This window comes from Mirounga leonina, unplaced genomic scaffold (genome assembly GCF_011800145.1).
Source record: "Mirounga leonina isolate KUSES-001 unplaced genomic scaffold, KU_Mleo_1.0 Mir_53, whole genome shotgun sequence".
Classification (NCBI taxonomy): Eukaryota; Metazoa; Chordata; class Mammalia; order Carnivora; family Phocidae; genus Mirounga; species Mirounga leonina.
Window position 1 is genome coordinate 2,449,094 of NW_023270807.1, and position 16,310 is coordinate 2,465,403.

Here is a 16,310-nt window from a genome sequence, read left to right on the forward strand (position 1 = left end):
CTTCTACCATCCCCCTAGAGGCTGCAGTGCTATCAGTTAAACAGCGGGCTTCCTTCAAGATCAAGGATGCCAAGTGCCGCCTGCACCTGCGAAACAAAGGCAAAATGGAGGAGGCCAGCAGGATCCTGGGGCAAGGTCTGGACTGGGGCCCCCACCCCACTGGGTTGTCTGGCCACCACACCCTTCCCACCGCTCCACTCCTCTGCTTAGCGAGATCTCCAAAAACCCGCTGGCGTCCTGAACTCTGGACAGAGCAGGGGAAGAGGCTCTTGCAGGCACAGGGCCCAAGGAAGTCCTGGGATATCCCCCCACCAAATAATTGGTATCCTACATTAAAAGCGAACTGAGATAGTTGCGGAGATCTGGTGAGGTCTGGCTGGCTTGGGGTGGAACAGTGAGAGCTGGGAGCGAGAACTTTCTCTGCCCCTGGGGTTGACAAGTCCTCTCCCCCAGGTGGTGCCCCCTGCTCTGACTGCCAGGTCACCTTCATCCACCTCAAGTGTGACTCCTCTCGGAAGGGCAAGGGCCGGCGGGCCCGGACCCCTCCAGCCAAGGAAGTCACTCGGCTCACCCTGGAACTGGAGGCAGAGGTCAGAGCCGAAGAAACCACAGGTGGGACTGGGGGCACTGCTGGGAGGAGGGTGGAAAGCAAGGGGTCAGAGGTGGGGAAACCGCAGGTCTCAGCAGCAAAAGGAAGGGGCAACGCCTGTACTAAGGGCAGACCCCGCCTAACACCAAAGCCAGGAGCCAGTCTCTTACTATGCCCCTCCTAGCTCCTAGCTTTGCTCCCTGCCCTCCTGCTCACAGCCACTTTCTCTTCCTTCCCTGACTCATACCATCATCTACCACCAGCTGCCTGTGGACTCCCCTGCCTCCGACAGCGAATGGAACGGCGGCTGAAAGGGTCCCTGAAGATGCTTAGAAAGTCCATCAACCAGGACCGCTTCCTGCTGCGCCTGGCAGGCCTTGATTATGAACTGGCCCACAAGCCGGGCCCAGGAGCTGGGGAGCGAGCAGAGCTGGTGGAGACCTGTAGGCCTGGGCAGCACCGTGCTGGGGCTAAGTGTGGTAAGGGAGCTTGCTGGGGAAAAGGGGAACAGGGGAGTGGGGATGGCCCAACTTGGGCCTCAGAGCAGGACACTTTATGGCCTCTGTTGTACCTCAAATTATGAGGCAGCCAAGACCCTCCTGCCTATCATCCTCCTCTCCCTGGTCCCAGGCTGAAATCTAGAGGGATATCATGTCTAGAGGGACCACCAACCCTCCTGTACGTGGCTTTGGCCCCTGGTCTTCCCAAGCAGGATTCTGTCTCTTCCCAGACAGAGATTCTCCTTGAATCGGGGGGGGGGGGGGGGGGGGGAAAGGGGGGGGGGGAGGGGGAATCCCAGGCCGGGGGGGGGGGAAATGGGGGGGGGGGGGGGGGGGGTGGCTAGCGCGGCCGACTCTCCCTCAGTCAGCTGCCCGCAGGGAACGTATTACCACGGCCAGACGGAGCAGTGTGTGCCATGCCCAGCGGGCACCTTCCAGGAGAGAGAAGGGCAGCTCTCCTGCGACCTTTGCCCTGGGAGTGATGCCCACGGGCCTCTCGGAGCCACCAACGTCACCACATGTGCAGGTGCCAGGGGAACAAACAATACAGAGTGGGGTAGGGTGGGCACTGGGACACCCACGGGCATGGGATTTCCCAAGGGCAGGCCCGGGCTCCAGACCACTCTCCTCGTCAACATCCAGTTTGTGTGCCTCTGTCCCTGAGACTGGGTAATCCGAGGGAATGACCAGGACCATCCCCATCAGAGTTGGGCCCTTGATTCATTGCAGGTCAGTGCTCACCTGGCCAATACTCTGTAGACGGGTTCAAGCCCTGCCAGCCATGTCCACGGGGCACCTACCAACCTGAAGCAGGACGGACCTTGTGCTTCCCATGTGGTGGGGGCCTCACCACCAAGCATGAGGGGGCCATCTCCTTCCAAGACTGTGACACCAAAGGTGAATGGGCTACTCACTTGGAGACTCCCCAGCTTGAACTACTTCCAAAAACTCTCCAAGTCCCCAGAGTAAACCTAAGTATGTTGCCCCACCATCTTCCCCAGACTGGGAAGGGCCCAGCTGCCTGACCAACCATACCGTCCCGCTCAGAGGACACATCCTGACCCTCACCAGTCCCAAGTCCAGGAATTAGGGAATAAATAACAGTCTCATTTACTCCTCTGCTTTGGAGAACGGGTAGCATATTCCCCTCAATACTACAAATAAGTTTCTATAGGTTTGGCACGATGCTCAGTGCCTGAAAGAAAAGGACTGGCACAGTAGCCGACCAGTCTGTCAAGTTTGTTTTTCCCTAGGCTTAAATTCTGGCATGACTAGGAAAGGTTGGGGCTTTGGAAGGAACTTGGGTATCTTCAGTCCCCTGCTTCTCCATGATGAATATGTCCTGCTCATCCCATGCCCCAGAACTCCCACTTGCCTGCCATCTTAACTCCTACCTTTCCCCCTTGCCTGCAGTCCAGTGCTCCCCTGGTCACTACTACAACACCAGCATCCATCGCTGTATCCGCTGTGCCATGGGCTCCTATCAGCCTGACTTCCGTCAGAACTTCTGCACCCGCTGTCCAGGAAACACAAGCACTGACTTTGATGGCTCCACCAGCGTGGCCCAGTGCAAGAGTATGTGGCAGGCCAGGCGGTGGAAAAGGGCGTAGAGAGGCCTGGGAACAATGGCCATGAGAAGAGGTTGGGGGTGGGATAAGTAAACCCACAGGGAGCAAGGCTAGGGAGTGGGTGGGCACGAAAGTCCCACCCTCCACCTCTCCCAACCCACTCAATCCCAAGACCATTGCTGGACTGGGCCCCATGGCACTCTCTCCCTGGACACAGGTAGTGGGGAGACAGAGAGGTGAAGTGAGATGAGAAGGTACTAAAAGGGCGGGAAGGAAGGTGGACCCAGAACTTGGAGAAGAGATGATGAACGAGGAAGGCGGCTACCTACATGTGTCTGATTTCCACTTCAAAACGCTTCAATATCCCTAACCCATTTCCCTGTTGACTTCCCTTCTCTTTCTTGCTCTCTTTCTTGCACCTGGGTTTGCATACAGATCGCCAGTGTGGTGGGGAGCTGGGTGAGTTCACTGGCTATATCGAGTCCCCCAACTACCCAGGCAACTACCCAGCTGGCGTGGAGTGCATCTGGAACATCAACCCCCCACCCAAGCGCAAGATCCTTATCGTGGTACCCGAGATCTTCCTGCCATCTGAGGATGAGTGTGGGGACGTCCTCGTCATGAGAAAGAACTGTGGGTGGCTGCAGAGCTGGGCCAGGGAAGGGCAAATCTGGTTGGGAGGGAGAGAGAGAGAGAAGATGGGTACAGGAAGAACTGGGGCAGTGAGAAGGGAGGCCTTGGGACGAGAGAGGCTAACAAAGGAAAACAGCAATGAATGCTCTATGTTGGGTGGAGAGCAGAGTTAAGAAAGCCAGCATTGGGATTAGAACTCCAATAGTGTTACACATGTCACTTTCCTGTTCTAGCATTTTTGCTGTTCCATTCATTTAAATGTCAAATTTCTTACACTCTGTGAGTGCCCGGACATCAAAGAGGAGTTGTGGAACAAGCAGAGGGCAGTGGGAGAGGATATGTTTATGCTGGGGGTGGGGGAGGTACATGCACAGGGGAGAGCCTCTGTCAGCATGACTCCTTCCCCCCACGGCCCTCCTCCACGAGGGCTTGGGTAGCCTGCCCTGCTGCTCTCCTGACCTGCTGCTTGCCTTCCCAGCCTCCCCATCCTCCATTACTACCTATGAGACCTGCCAGACCTACGAGCGGCCCATTGCTTTCACGGCCCGCTCCAGGAAGCTTTGGATCAACTTTAAGACAAGTGAGGCCAACAGCGCTCGTGGCTTCCAGATCCCCTATGTTACCTATGATGGTGAGCAAGGGCAGGAATGCCAGGGAGGTGGGTGAGAAAGGTGAGGCTCATGAGTCTTAGGAGGGAGCAGGGGGAGCAGGAAGAGTTTCCACTCGTAAACTGCTCCCCTTGGTTGATTTTGCAGAGGACTATGAGCAGCTAGTAGAAGACATTGTTCGAGATGGCCGGCTCTATGCGTCTGAAAACCACCAGGAGATTTTAAAGGCAAGTGAACGAGCACAGCAACAAGAATAGCCAGCATTTAATGAGCATGTAACAATGTGCAGGCAGTAGGCTGAAGGCTTACAGGAATATTCTCATTTGATATACACAAGAGCTCTATGAAATAGGTACTTTTATCATTCCCACTTTACACATAAGAAAACTAAGGCACAGAGTTATAGAACTTGCCCAGTGCATCCAAGTCCACCTGACTGCAGGGTCCCTCACACTACCTTATACTGTGGGGGAAGAGGAAGAGAAGATGAGGAGATGAAATGTCCCCTACGGCTTGTACCAAGAAATAGGGGGGAAATGAGGTACAGAAAGATGCTTCTGCATAAGTCCCTCCCTTCCCTGCCTCCCTCCTCAGTTCCCACAGAAAAGGAGCAGATCTAGCACAGTGTTTCTCAGAGTTAATTCAGCACAACCTGTTTTAAAGGAAAAGAAATGTTACCAACATTAAAGAATGAACTAGACCCGCCAGGGTCTGTGGATCTGTTTGAGAAAATCTTACTTGGGAAGCTACAGTCCTAGCAACAGTATTATCCTTCATAAATTATCAATGCAAGAACAAATTTTATCTTTATGGTTATTAAAATCATTTTTGCATTATCGTCAAAATAAGAGACACAATGACAAAAATCTCCTAGAACTTGCAGACTACAAAGAAAATCATTTCAGCAGTGCTTTTTGAACATGTTTTAAAGCATCTGAACCCTTATTTCAGATGTGCTGTGGAACTCCAATGCATAAAGTAGTGGGGATGAGGGGCCAGAAGTCCCGTCTCTTATTTTAAAAATCTGCTGATGCCATAGGAAGAATACTAGCCTAGAAGCCAGAAGACCTGAGCCTCAGTGCACAGTGCCTGGCGCCTAGTAGGCTCTCCACACGCCATGTTGCTGTCTCAGACAGAATGGTCAGGAAAGGCCTCTGAGAGGAGACCTAAATGAGGTAAAGGGCTACCCATTAGAAGATCAGGAAAGGAGCATTTTAAGCTGAGAAGCATGGGAGTGGTGTGGCATGTTTGAGAACCCTGAAGCCAGGAGAGCTCAGCAGAGTAAGAAAGTCAAGGGGGACTGGAGGACAGAGAGCAGGGTACAAATCACTTTCAGCCCATGGGCCATGCAAGGGACTGGGCTTTACTGAATGAAAAAAGAAACCAGAGAAGTGTTTTCAATAGCAAAAGGACATGATCTAATTAAAAACCAAAAAAGTCATTCTGGCTGCTATGGGGGAGAACAGTCTGTAGAGGGACAAGGGTAGGTGGGAGCAGGGAGCAAGGAAGCAGGGTAGGAGGCTATTGCAAGTTGTCCAAGTGAGAGATGATGGTGGCCTGGACAGTGTGGTAGCTGTGGAGGCTGTGGGAAACGGTCAGACCCCAGATATTATTTTGAAGGTGGAATCAACAGAATTTGTTGTGGTTGTGGGCAAGAGAGAGGAGTCAAGGATGACTCCAAGGACTGGGACATGAGCAAGGGAAGGATGGCGCTGCCAATGACGAAGTTGTAAGATTCTAAAGGAGGAACAGGTGGTGGGATGGAAATCCAGAAGTCACCTCTGGGCATGCCTACTCAACATGAGGAGGGGCTGCTTCTGAGTCAAGGCTGGTATCCCTCTTTCCCACCCCCAACGCTGAGGCTGACATTGCCGCCTGCCACCCTTTGCAGGACAAGAAGCTCATCAAGGCCTTCTTTGAGGTGCTGGCCCACCCCCAGAACTACTTCAAGTACACAGAGAAGCACAAGGAGATGCTGCCAAAATCCTTCATCAAGCTACTCCGCTCCAAAGTTTCCAGCTTCCTGAGGCCCTACAAATAGTGCCCCTAAGCCCAAGACCCAGGTTTTAAAGCCCCCAGACTCCTTAGCCCTCAGAGCCGGCAGCTCCCATCCCCAGATGAGGAACTCTCTCCTCTATTTCTTTTTGGAGGAAAAAAAAAAAAAAATCACTATAGACAAAGCACTCTTCCTTTCTGTCTCTCTCTGCCTCTCTCTTTCTCCCTCTCTCTTACTGTGGTCTCTTTTCCTACATGCTCCCTGGAAAAGCCATTAAGCGCTGGCTCTGTTTCCCCTGAGGGGTAAAAGAACAGTGTCCCCTTCCCCTTCCCAGCCACACTGCCCATTTTACTAGCCCACATCCCTGGCCTCATCAGCTTGGAAGGGTGCTAGAGGCCCATGAAGGAAGTGGGGAATGGGGCGGGGGAAGAAGGGCTTCTGCCATTTTAGGGTTGTGCCTTGCTAGTCAGGAGCCAAAATGCCCCCTGGCTGTGCCCCCCAGGATGATTCTAACAACCCAGGGTTCTGCCAAAGAAGCCTTTGACTTACAGGCTTAATGCCAGCACTGGTACTCTGGGGCACATGGTTCGAGCCCTGGACTGTCCACACAGCTGGCTTTCTTGTCTTTACAGCTTCTTTCCTTCTTCCCCCACATCTGCTTGGGGTCCAATCCATGAGGGCTTACAAAAGGCCCATAGCACTGGGCTAGTGGACAGCAGCTGAATGAGGAAAAGCAGCAGGCATTACCATGTTGAATGTGCCGCTGTCACCCCCCAACAGAAAGACTATAGCTCTGCAGGACAGAAACCAGGTTTTAAAGCATCACCAAAAAAAAAGAAAGAAGGAAAGAAAGGAAGGAAGGAAGGAAGGAAGGAAGGAAGGAAGGAAGGAAGGAAGGAAGGAGGGAAGGAAGGAAGGAAGGAAGGAAGGAAATAAATGTATCATCTAAAGGACTAGACTACAGAACAATTGGAAGCCAGCCTCAAACACTAATCCCCTTTCTTGTCTTCCTGGCCCAGCCATCTCCTCACCCCTACCTGAGTGCTCCCTGGGGGAGCCCTACTCCCCTTGCTAAGTGTTGTCCTTAAAGAAACATGGCTGCTGACCAGAAGCCAGCCTGGGCCTTGCCCCAGACTTGTCTTTCCCTTGTAGCCCCAGATGGCTTGTGGGCTCCACCAAAGAGGACCCTGCTCTGCAGCCAGCCCAGAGCCACTTGCTGCCCACAACCTTGCTGGCCCCAGGTTGTGGGCAGCAAGAGGAATGTGTGCACACTTGGCGAGCCTTCTGCCCACCCTGTCCACGTCTAATAAGTGCAATCATTTTGAGTCTTCCTATGTTGTCTAGAGGGAGGGGTTTTTGTTTTCTGGTTTTGTTTTTTGTTTTTGTTTCTTTTTTCCTCTATTAGAACAAACCTATTTATAGCTGCCCAAGAGAGAAGAGTGTATGTTTGAAGTGGAAGAAAAAAGATTTTGAATCTCATGAACCTTGAGTGCTGGAGCATCTGATCTGTCTCTGCTCCCCCACCAGTGGCCATTCAGACCTCTGGAACCCTCAGCTGGGGGAACCCAAAACTGTAGCTCAGAGGCACCTGATGTGTAGGAGAGTAATTCTGGGGACTTGACGGAGCAGGAAGGAGAGGGACCTGTGTTTGCTAATCCAATCCTGCCATCCCTGTGCCTCTCTATGGATTCAGCATGGACCTCACGACTGTAGAGGCCGATGGAATCGGTCAGTGATTCTCCACTCCCAAGTAGGGAAAGCCTCCATCTTTTCCCTGCCTTCATCCTGTTTTCCCCTGGTGTACACATGGAAGAGCATCAGGACAAACCCCCTGGGGATGGGCTGACTCAGGGCCCTGAGGCCAGAGACAAGGCTATGGGAACCAAGAATAGGACAGTTATCCAGGCATGAAGTTTGCCTGACCTCTGCCTACCCCTACCGGTTTGCCATTCCCTCCAGGAGTTGACTTCAAGCCTAGCTTCCTCCACTACTGCTTTTCAAAAGGAAGAATCAAGCTCATGCCCAAGCCCACATCCTGCACACATTCTACCCTCATTCCACTGCTGCCTATAAATTTATTTTCCATTTGCTCCTTTTATTTCCCCCAAAGGTGTAGTTCTATTCAATCAAAGGCTACCAATTAACTTCTAGGGTTCATTTCTAAGTGACTGTCCCAGGTTATTGCTCCCCCAGGAGAGTCGACACTACATAAAGAAGCTTGCACCATCCCCTCACTCCCTAATCAGTAGCGTTCACCAGCCAAAGATAGCCTTAGGCAGTAGGTAGCCAAGGTCAAAGCTAGTTCCCCCGACTTCCATTAGCCAACACCCAGGCCCTTGGCAGTAGAGTGTCTGGCTTCCTGTGTCTCTCTTAGTCAGAGAGGGCTCTGCTATAAAGATACAACATGGCTGCTTCCATACAAGAAAATGGTCATTTAATAGAAGTATCCACACTTCCCAGGAAATGCCATGAAAACTGCTTTAATCCACTCTGACCATCCTCATTCTCCACCAGAAGCTAGGATAACTTTCTGATTCTCTCCCTACCATTGCATCTCTCTTAGAAAGCTAAGCAGAGTACCTCCCAACTTAGACCTTCAGGGTCTGGCTTCTCCTTGCTGTCTTCCTTTCCTGTCACCCCATACATACACATAAACATATTTCCTCCAGTAATTCATTCCACGGTTTCTGGAAACTGCAAATGATTTCCACAGTATGGGAAGTATAGACCACTAGGCTTTTTAACTAATGTCAAAACAGATCTTGGTGAGCAGGTAAAGACCTGCTAATGCCCACCACGATTAGTTTAGGTCGTCCAAGTAAGGGGTTAACAATCCAGGCAAAGCTACTGCTGAACATATGGAGGAAGCCAGTCTCGGGGCATCAAACCAGGGGTTAAGTAGACTGAATGAGGAGTCAACACTCAGGGACTCTCTAGGCCTTTTACAGGTCAGACAGAAAAAATGGTTTTTACCAGTGTAAGGAAGGAAGTAGATGGTGTAAATGGGAACCCTTCATCAACCAGTCCCAAGGCTTCTCTGCAGGATGGGGGTGTTTACAGGGCCACAGTACTGTGAGGCTTCATTTCTCTTAGTACAAAACCTGCCCTGATCTGAGTCTGGGAATGGGAAGCCATTTCTGCAAGGACTCTGAGCGCCAAGTGATGCACATCAGAAAGGCACTTAAATCCTCAGCAACATGGCAATCCCTTTTTACTTCTCTGCCTCCCTCTTTCTGTATTATTAGGCCAGGTCCATTCCCTAAACCCCGAGGGAACTCTCAGTCAGGAGAAAACCGACCAGAGCCCAGACTTGAGCTGCCCTACCCCAGGCCTATAAATCCCCAGAAGAAGACACTGAGCTGTGACTGCTCTGACTTCGTGAGGATTGGGTTAGTTTGAGGTAATGGAGGCTCAGATTTGTTGCTGCAAGTTCAGTAATACGGCCCTGGTCTTTGGCCCTAATGAAATTTTTGTATCTGAGAAGTGTTCTCCATAGGCATGTCTGAGGGGACTCTGTAGTGGACTGACAGGTCATATCTCAAAATGTCAGAAAACATTATAGAGCATTCCAACTTTGTTATTTGCTGCTTAACCTCAATATTACAGGCTCAAATTAGGGGGAGGGAGACAAAGTATAACTGACCATAAGCAGAAAATAATGTTAACCTGCTTGGCTTCTTTCTAAAGCACAAAAGTGGAAGCAAACAACACAAGGGTATCTTTAAATAGGACCTGTCTCAAAGATAGCACACCCTGTCCTTGGGCCATTATTTGGACTAGGAACCCTTTAAGAAAATATATGATTAGAGAGAATAGAACCCCCAGTTCTGTTATCAGCTTATCTAGACAACACATTGTAGCAGTTTGGATAAACCGAAAACTTTATTCTTCTATGTGAGTTAAACTGAAGTTTCAGAGAATAATCATTACCATGTGGGAGGCTTTTTTTAATGCAGAAAAAGAATCTCAAAATGTTGTATTTATATCTGCCTTCCACTGCTGCCAATATAGTAAGCATCTCCTACACAATCAACAATAAACAGTAAATGATGCCGTTCATAGAGTATTTTGCACTTGGGGAAAAAATGTATCTGAACTTGTAAAAAGAAATGTTTGGATTTTGTATTGTCTTTTTTTATTATTATTATTAAAATACTAAATGAAACTCCTTGGCCTGGCATCTATTCCTCTGTCTCAATAGTTTATTCTAGAGCTGGAAACAAAGTGTCCTCTGGCTTTCAGATAGGACTTATAAAATTGTTTCATGTATCCATCTTATTCCTAATGATTTTGGAACCTGAAAAGGCTTGTCTCTCTATTTTTAAAGGCAGTATCAAGAATTATCCCCTATGGGGGATCTAGGGAGTAGGGGAAGTTTAGGGTATTGTTTCTCCTCACTATAGTACAGTTCCCCAAATCTAGCCAGGCCACAGATTCCCTAATTAAGATGTCCCACTCTAGCAAAATACCAGCATTGAGAGTCACGCAAAGTTGTTCTTTTTAGGCAGTACACTCTTGGCCACCCAACAGAATTCTGAAATATCATTTAGCCACTATGACCATTACTACCATACGGGACAGGAACACAATCTCCAGTCTCTTACAAATGAACAGTCCCAATTTCTAGGCTCAGAGATGACAGATAAAACTTGTTACAATTATGTAATTCCCTGACATAAAATTTTATTGGATCTAATATCCAAATGATATAGCAATTTAAGAGAAACAAGGCAAAATCTACCTGATCAAAAAATATGTTGGGTTGGCCTACTAGAATCCTAAACTTCCTTGTTACCATCTATAAAGAATAGGTGCATTCATTTCTCAATTACTGAGCTCCTGTTATGTGCCTTGAATCGCGCATCAGGCTATCATAGCTTGATAACAATAGCCATACTCAAGACCCATACTCCTCAGGTAAGATTCTGATTACAACTGATCTTTCCACATACACTTCTCAACAGGAGAGAAAATCCAGTCTACCTGGTGGCTATGAGTATATATTAATTCACTGGCATTCCAATCAAACTTCCTGTAAGTTTGATTTAGTGTGACAAAACATGAACACTTTGGTGGGCTGACAAAGTCACATTTCTAGAACTGCAAAGCCGAGGACGAATACAGGACTATTATGACTACATCAGCTTGAGGCCATCCTCTCTGACCTATCTCTTAACCCTCTTTTATTCCCAAACACCAAGTCTTCCACCTTCTTCCTAGGACATTTGTGATGTTGTCCCTGATTAATGTATAATCAGGGCCAGTACAGTTGAGTCTGCTTATATCAGTCTTTATAAAACGGGGCACATGAAGACATTCCAAGGAATTCTTTCCAAGGGTATGTGAAGATCTTCCAAGAGATACTAGGCAAGGAAATCAATCTGAGGGGCATTTTAAGGAAGTAAGTTTCCAGATCCTCAACTTCTATTAGAAATCTTCCCCCAAACGAATCTGTTTGGGAACCAGCCGGGATACTTAGGCACACTCCATTCCACCTCCTCTTTCAGCATAGTCCTTGTCCTACTTTACAAAAAGAAAGGCATATCCCTCACCTACACTGAATCTTCATCCATGGCCCAGGATATAAAAACCTGGGGAATAGGAGGGAGGGGTTGTTTTTTCCATTCATATAAAAATATTCCTATTACAATCAGTCCTCTTACTTCATCTTATAAAATGTTTACTATTTTCTACCTCCTACTAGTAAAACCAAATTGTTAGCTGTTCAATCCATTATTTCCTAGCAAATATACTTTTCCTTTTTATTAAGTATGTAAGAAAAAGTTTGTCATGAAGTCTAAAAAAATTAATTGGAGTTATTTCTGATTTTTAAACATGATTCTTACTTAATTGTCCCCCAAAGCCAAACATCAGAATTCAACACGAGCACATATCCATATCTGCCAAGGGGATAACATGCCTTCGATCCTACTTCTCATTTATTAACTAATAGATTTAGCTACATATTACACGGCATTATTCCAAATTATATAATGAGAAATAGTACTATCTTGTTTTTACAGTTTTTGTAATGTTAATATTAACTCTATATAATTTTAATCATGACTGATTTTTAGTATTTTATAAGTTACAACTAGTAACTTATTTCCCAATGATTTTTTACAATATTCTTTAAAACAAATATTAACATATTTATTTGAATTGAAGAATAAAGTCAGACTTTTTCCTAACAGAAAGTAAGTCTGATTTAGCTAATTGGTTTGAAAGAAGATTGGCTTTGCTAATTCCACAAATGGTAGGTGTTTTCCATACTGAAGTGAATCCGCACTTCAATATTTTCACAAAAAGATCCTGAAAGCATGTAATGATAAAAGAATTTTATCAAAAAAAATTGTGTTGGTAAAAGAGTATGAAAATCAGTCTCTGATTAACAAGGTGCCTCTGAGTGAAAAGGTAACAGGTAACTAACAGTAATTTTTATAAGACTGAAACTGAGACTCTAATGACTAGATGACAAATCCTTTTGCAAGTTCAGTGGTTTCCAATCCTGTTTTTAATAAAATTAAAGGACTCTATTTGATAGTACTTGAGAATATTATTTGGTAATAGGACACCTTGTGATTATTGGCGTGTAATTTAGGAGTAGTTCAAAGCCTCAAGGACTAATGCTGTAACAAATCTCTTCCTTTCCCAATTACTACATGAACAAGGTTTCTCAATGCTTATGTCTCTAAAAATAAAAAACAGAGAATGGCTATTGTACCTTATCTCCTTCTACCATTAGGTCTGAATACCTGAACTCATCCATGAAAACCTGAACTAATTAAGAAATACCGTATTTCTCATTAAGGGATGCATTTTCTTTTTCTTTTTTTAAGTTTTTATTTATTCATTTAAGTAATCTCTACACCTAATATGGGGCTCGAACTAACGACCCCAAGATCAAGAGTCGCATGCTCTTGACTGAGCCAGCCAGGCACCCCAAGGGATGCATTTTCAATAAAGATTGTACTTTTTAGGTTTCACAAGTTATAAAAACATGTAATTTTTTTAAATAAATTGTGTACCAGTAATAACGGTAATGACAATTCAATTCAAAAGAAACTTTTTAACAATTAAAGCCTATGGTCACAGGCAATAAACTTAAATTTATACTCATTCTTGTTGCAAAGAAGTGTGACAGTGATCAATGAGTCTTTAAAACATACAAATACACTAATTAGGATACAGTTCTGTAGGGGAAGTGAATGGAATTAGGAGTTCAAGAAGAAAGGGAACCATATAAAATTTCTGCTAAAGGGCTTGTTCACATATTTTTAAATAGATGATGGTGGGCATCAAATATTTCGGGTATTTGGAGTCCACTGGATACAATTAAAGAGTTACAGAAGGGTTTTAGTTTAAAATGTTAAAGTTACAATAACTCAGAAATTATATCTTCTACAAGTACTTAAATTTGTGTTAGATACCAACTTTTAAATGAACAAGGGGTTATACAGTCCTTTCAAATTCTTTTATAGATTCCATTTTTTAAAAATGTCCTAAGACCACTAGCCTAGGGGCGCCCGGATGGCTCAGTCAGTTAAGCGTCCGCCTTCAGCTCAGATCAGGATCCCAGAGTCCTCGGATCGAACCCCACATCAAGCACCCTGCTCAGCGGGGAGGTGGCTTGTCCTCTCCCTCTGCCCCTCCCTCCACTTGTGCTCTCTCTCTCTCTCTCAAATAAATAAATAAATAAAATCTTCAAAAAAAAAAAAAAAAGACCACTAGCCTGTATGGTGGTATATTGTTAGGGTGGGGCTCAAAGGCAGAACACAAGCTGCTAGAAATGACCTTCAATCGTCCACTCCAAAGTATGTTCTTCACCAGTTCTCCTGAGTACCTGAAATTACCCAATGTCAAAATCTTATTACTTCAAAGTCACACACAGATTGCCCAGAGTTTTTGTTCATTGTGTAATAGGAGAGGTGATTAGCCAATCAGATTAGGATCTGCATGGAATGTGAAAAAGGACAAATGTATTTTTTATTATGGAAAAAGGTGGTAAGGAGACAAACTAGGACAACCTGAGTTCTATTCCCTGCTCTATTTCTAACCAGGAGTTTATGCTACAGGACATGCTATTTATTCTCTCTGCAGGTACGTAAAATAACTTGTCAAACTTCCACCACAAAGGAACAGAAAGGGCACCACAGTGGTCAGGCTGTTTATTTCTATACCAGGAGGTATAGAAAGGCTCAATTATTAACCATAAGCATGGGCCATCAACTGTCACTCGCTGCCCACTGAAACAGAGAACCTGAAGACAACTCTGGCCCCAGTCCCACCTCTGGAAAGGATGTGTCAAAACAAATAAGACAGGCAAGAGGGGATGCCTAAAACTAAAAAGCGCGCTTTCTGGTTAAGCTGTTCCGACAGGCGAGGTAAGAGGCTGTCAGTGTCCTCAATAGCATCGTTAGCTACCATAGGCCCCAAACCCTGTACTTTGTAAATGTTTCTATTTTATCGGAATACTTCCTTTGAAAATTCTTTTTTTTTTAAGTTAAAATTTTTGGGGTGAGGGGAGGGAGGATACCAAAAAAAAAAAAAAAAAGTTAGTCTAAAAGGACAGAGAGGGAAAAGTTTCTCACCTCATTCCTCCAGGCACCCAATTCCTCTCCTAAGAAGCAACCTTTACCAGTTCCTTATCTAACTCCTCTCAGTTATTTTCAATGCTTTACGAAAAGCTCACTCCCTTTTAATTTTCCCTTGGATTTCTGCAAATTCCCCCAGCTAGCCCTTCCGTCCCGGGAGGGGGGAAATGGCAAAAGGGCTTGCTTTTGCTCACCCCAGGCGAGCCTACAGTGGGGAGTAGCTGGTTTTAAGGCTGCGGGCGGGGCTGAGGGGGGAATGAGAGTGAGAGAACCCGCGAGGGCCGTCAGGGAGCCCTCCCTAGAGAGGCAAGTCCCTCACGGCTCCTCAGTGACGTCCTTTTCGGGACGGAGCTAGTAATACCTGCAATTGCTTCCTTCAGGGGGCTGGTTCGAAGATCGTAGGCAGTGCCTGCGGACTGCGCCCAGTAAGGCGCTTCGGGGCGGTTAGGCGCAGGAGGAAGCCCCCGGGCTCTGAACCCCAAGGAGAAGGTCCGCAGCCCCAGTGCGGGCAGTGGGACCCGCGGGAACGGCTTCCCTCACAACCTAACCCTCCTGTCCTCCCCGGCTCCTGAGCGCCCTTTTCGCCCGCAGGCAGCCGACGAGACAGCGTGGAGCCCTCGGGGCCTCGGGCTCCTCCCCGCTGCCGCCTCAGGCCTCAGGTGGACGGAGTCCCTCGGAGGATACAGGCGGCGGCTCCCCATTGCTATAGCGACGGCCCGGCTCGCCAGCCGCGCCCGGGCCCTGACCGGGGCGTCGTGACGTCATCACGCCCTCCCCGGGCGCTCGGCCTCGCGGGCCGTGCGTCACCCGGCCGGGGGGCGGGGCGGGGCTCGGAGGGGCACGGTTCAGAGCCCGGCCGCCTGGGCTCCAGGGGCCCGGGAACCTGGATAAGTCGGACGGCTGCCGCGGCGACGGGGGGTGCGGGGTGGAGCGTGCCCTGTATTTTCTATACGGGTTCCGGGGCCCGGTAGAGGCGCGCTGCGAGGAGAGGAAAGTGCGGCGGCCCTGGAACCTGGATATCGCGCGAGGCAAGCAGCGCGCGGGCGGGCGGGCTATGGCGCAGGCGGGTTGCGGGGCCGGCGCTGGTGGCGGGGCCCGGTGCATGGCGGTCTGTCGGCGGAGTCGCCCTCGGGGGCTGTCAGGTTGGTGGCTGCGGGAAGAGTGGGTCCACCGTGCCCAGGTGGGAGGCCGGGCGGGCGCAGGGCCCCGGGAAGGTCCCGAGCCCGGCGTGCCCACCCTCCTCCGGCCCTAGCCCAGCGTCCGGGCGGCTAGACGGCGACCTGACCCCTCCCCCACCCGGGGCCCCGGCCCCCGGCCCCCATCCCTGCCCCTTCTTTCCGCCCTGCGACTCCTCCCCCATGACTTCTAAACCCCACCCCGGCTCCCAAACCCCACGCCCGCCTCCACCTCTGTGACCCTACACCCCACCCACTGACCCCAAAATCTTGCCAGGTAATCCTCAATTCTTATTCATTGAATCTGCCAACCCAGGAATTTCCCCAGCTCTGCCCAGGGACCCACCAACCCAGTGACTCCCTCAGTTCTAATCTAGTGACTTCAAGACCCGAGACCCCCACATCCCTCCTAGGTGACCCCCCCAACCTTCTCAATGACCCCATTGGTCCGGTAACTCCCACGGTTCTATCCTGTGTTCGCCCACAAACTTGGTGACTCCTCTCAAACCTTTCCTGGTAACTCTTAAGCCCTACTCCAATAGTTTCCCACCCAGTCATCTACATAACCCCCAATATCTAGTAATCCCTTCTTTGCCCTGTAACCTCATGATCCTCATTCCATGCTCCCCCCTTCATCCTAAAGTCAC

General features: G+C 48.5%; 2 protein-coding genes and 1 long non-coding RNA gene across 7 annotated transcripts in view; 2 read left to right on the plus strand and 1 right to left on the minus strand.

Moving 5' to 3' along the window:
* The window catches only part of SCUBE3 (signal peptide, CUB domain and EGF like domain containing 3), a 33,475-nt gene extending 26,706 nt beyond the window's left edge, over positions 1-6,769 (plus strand). For both annotated transcript variants that reach the window (XM_034990476.1, XM_034990477.1), the window contains exons 13-22: positions 19-135; positions 454-612; positions 853-1,068; positions 1,454-1,615; positions 1,819-1,986; positions 2,503-2,664; positions 3,093-3,290; positions 3,769-3,921; positions 4,046-4,125; positions 5,790-6,769. In XM_034990476.1, coding sequence (XP_034846367.1) covers positions 19-135; positions 454-612; positions 853-1,068; positions 1,454-1,615; positions 1,819-1,986; positions 2,503-2,664; positions 3,093-3,290; positions 3,769-3,921; positions 4,046-4,125; positions 5,790-5,939 — 1,565 coding nt within the window. In that variant the 3' untranslated portion in view covers positions 5,940-6,769. The remainder of the gene's footprint in view (positions 1-18; positions 136-453; positions 613-852; positions 1,069-1,453; positions 1,616-1,818; positions 1,987-2,502; positions 2,665-3,092; positions 3,291-3,768; positions 3,922-4,045; positions 4,126-5,789) is intronic.
* LOC118000667 overlaps positions 1-15,210 on the minus strand; it is a 41,785-nt gene extending 26,575 nt beyond the window's left edge. The window contains exon 1 of the long non-coding RNA XR_004676521.1: positions 14,850-15,210. This is a non-coding gene — a long non-coding RNA (uncharacterized LOC118000667). The remainder of the gene's footprint in view (positions 1-14,849) is intronic.
* Positions 15,211-15,325: 115 nt separating this feature from the next.
* Positions 15,326-16,310, plus strand: part of ZNF76 (zinc finger protein 76) — a 34,162-nt gene continuing 33,177 nt past the window's right edge. For 3 of the 4 annotated variants that reach the window (XM_034990560.1, XM_034990562.1, XM_034990563.1), the window contains exon 1: positions 15,525-15,630. The gene's annotated coding sequence lies outside the window, so the exon portion shown is untranslated. The other variant, XM_034990561.1, reaches the window with a different exon arrangement.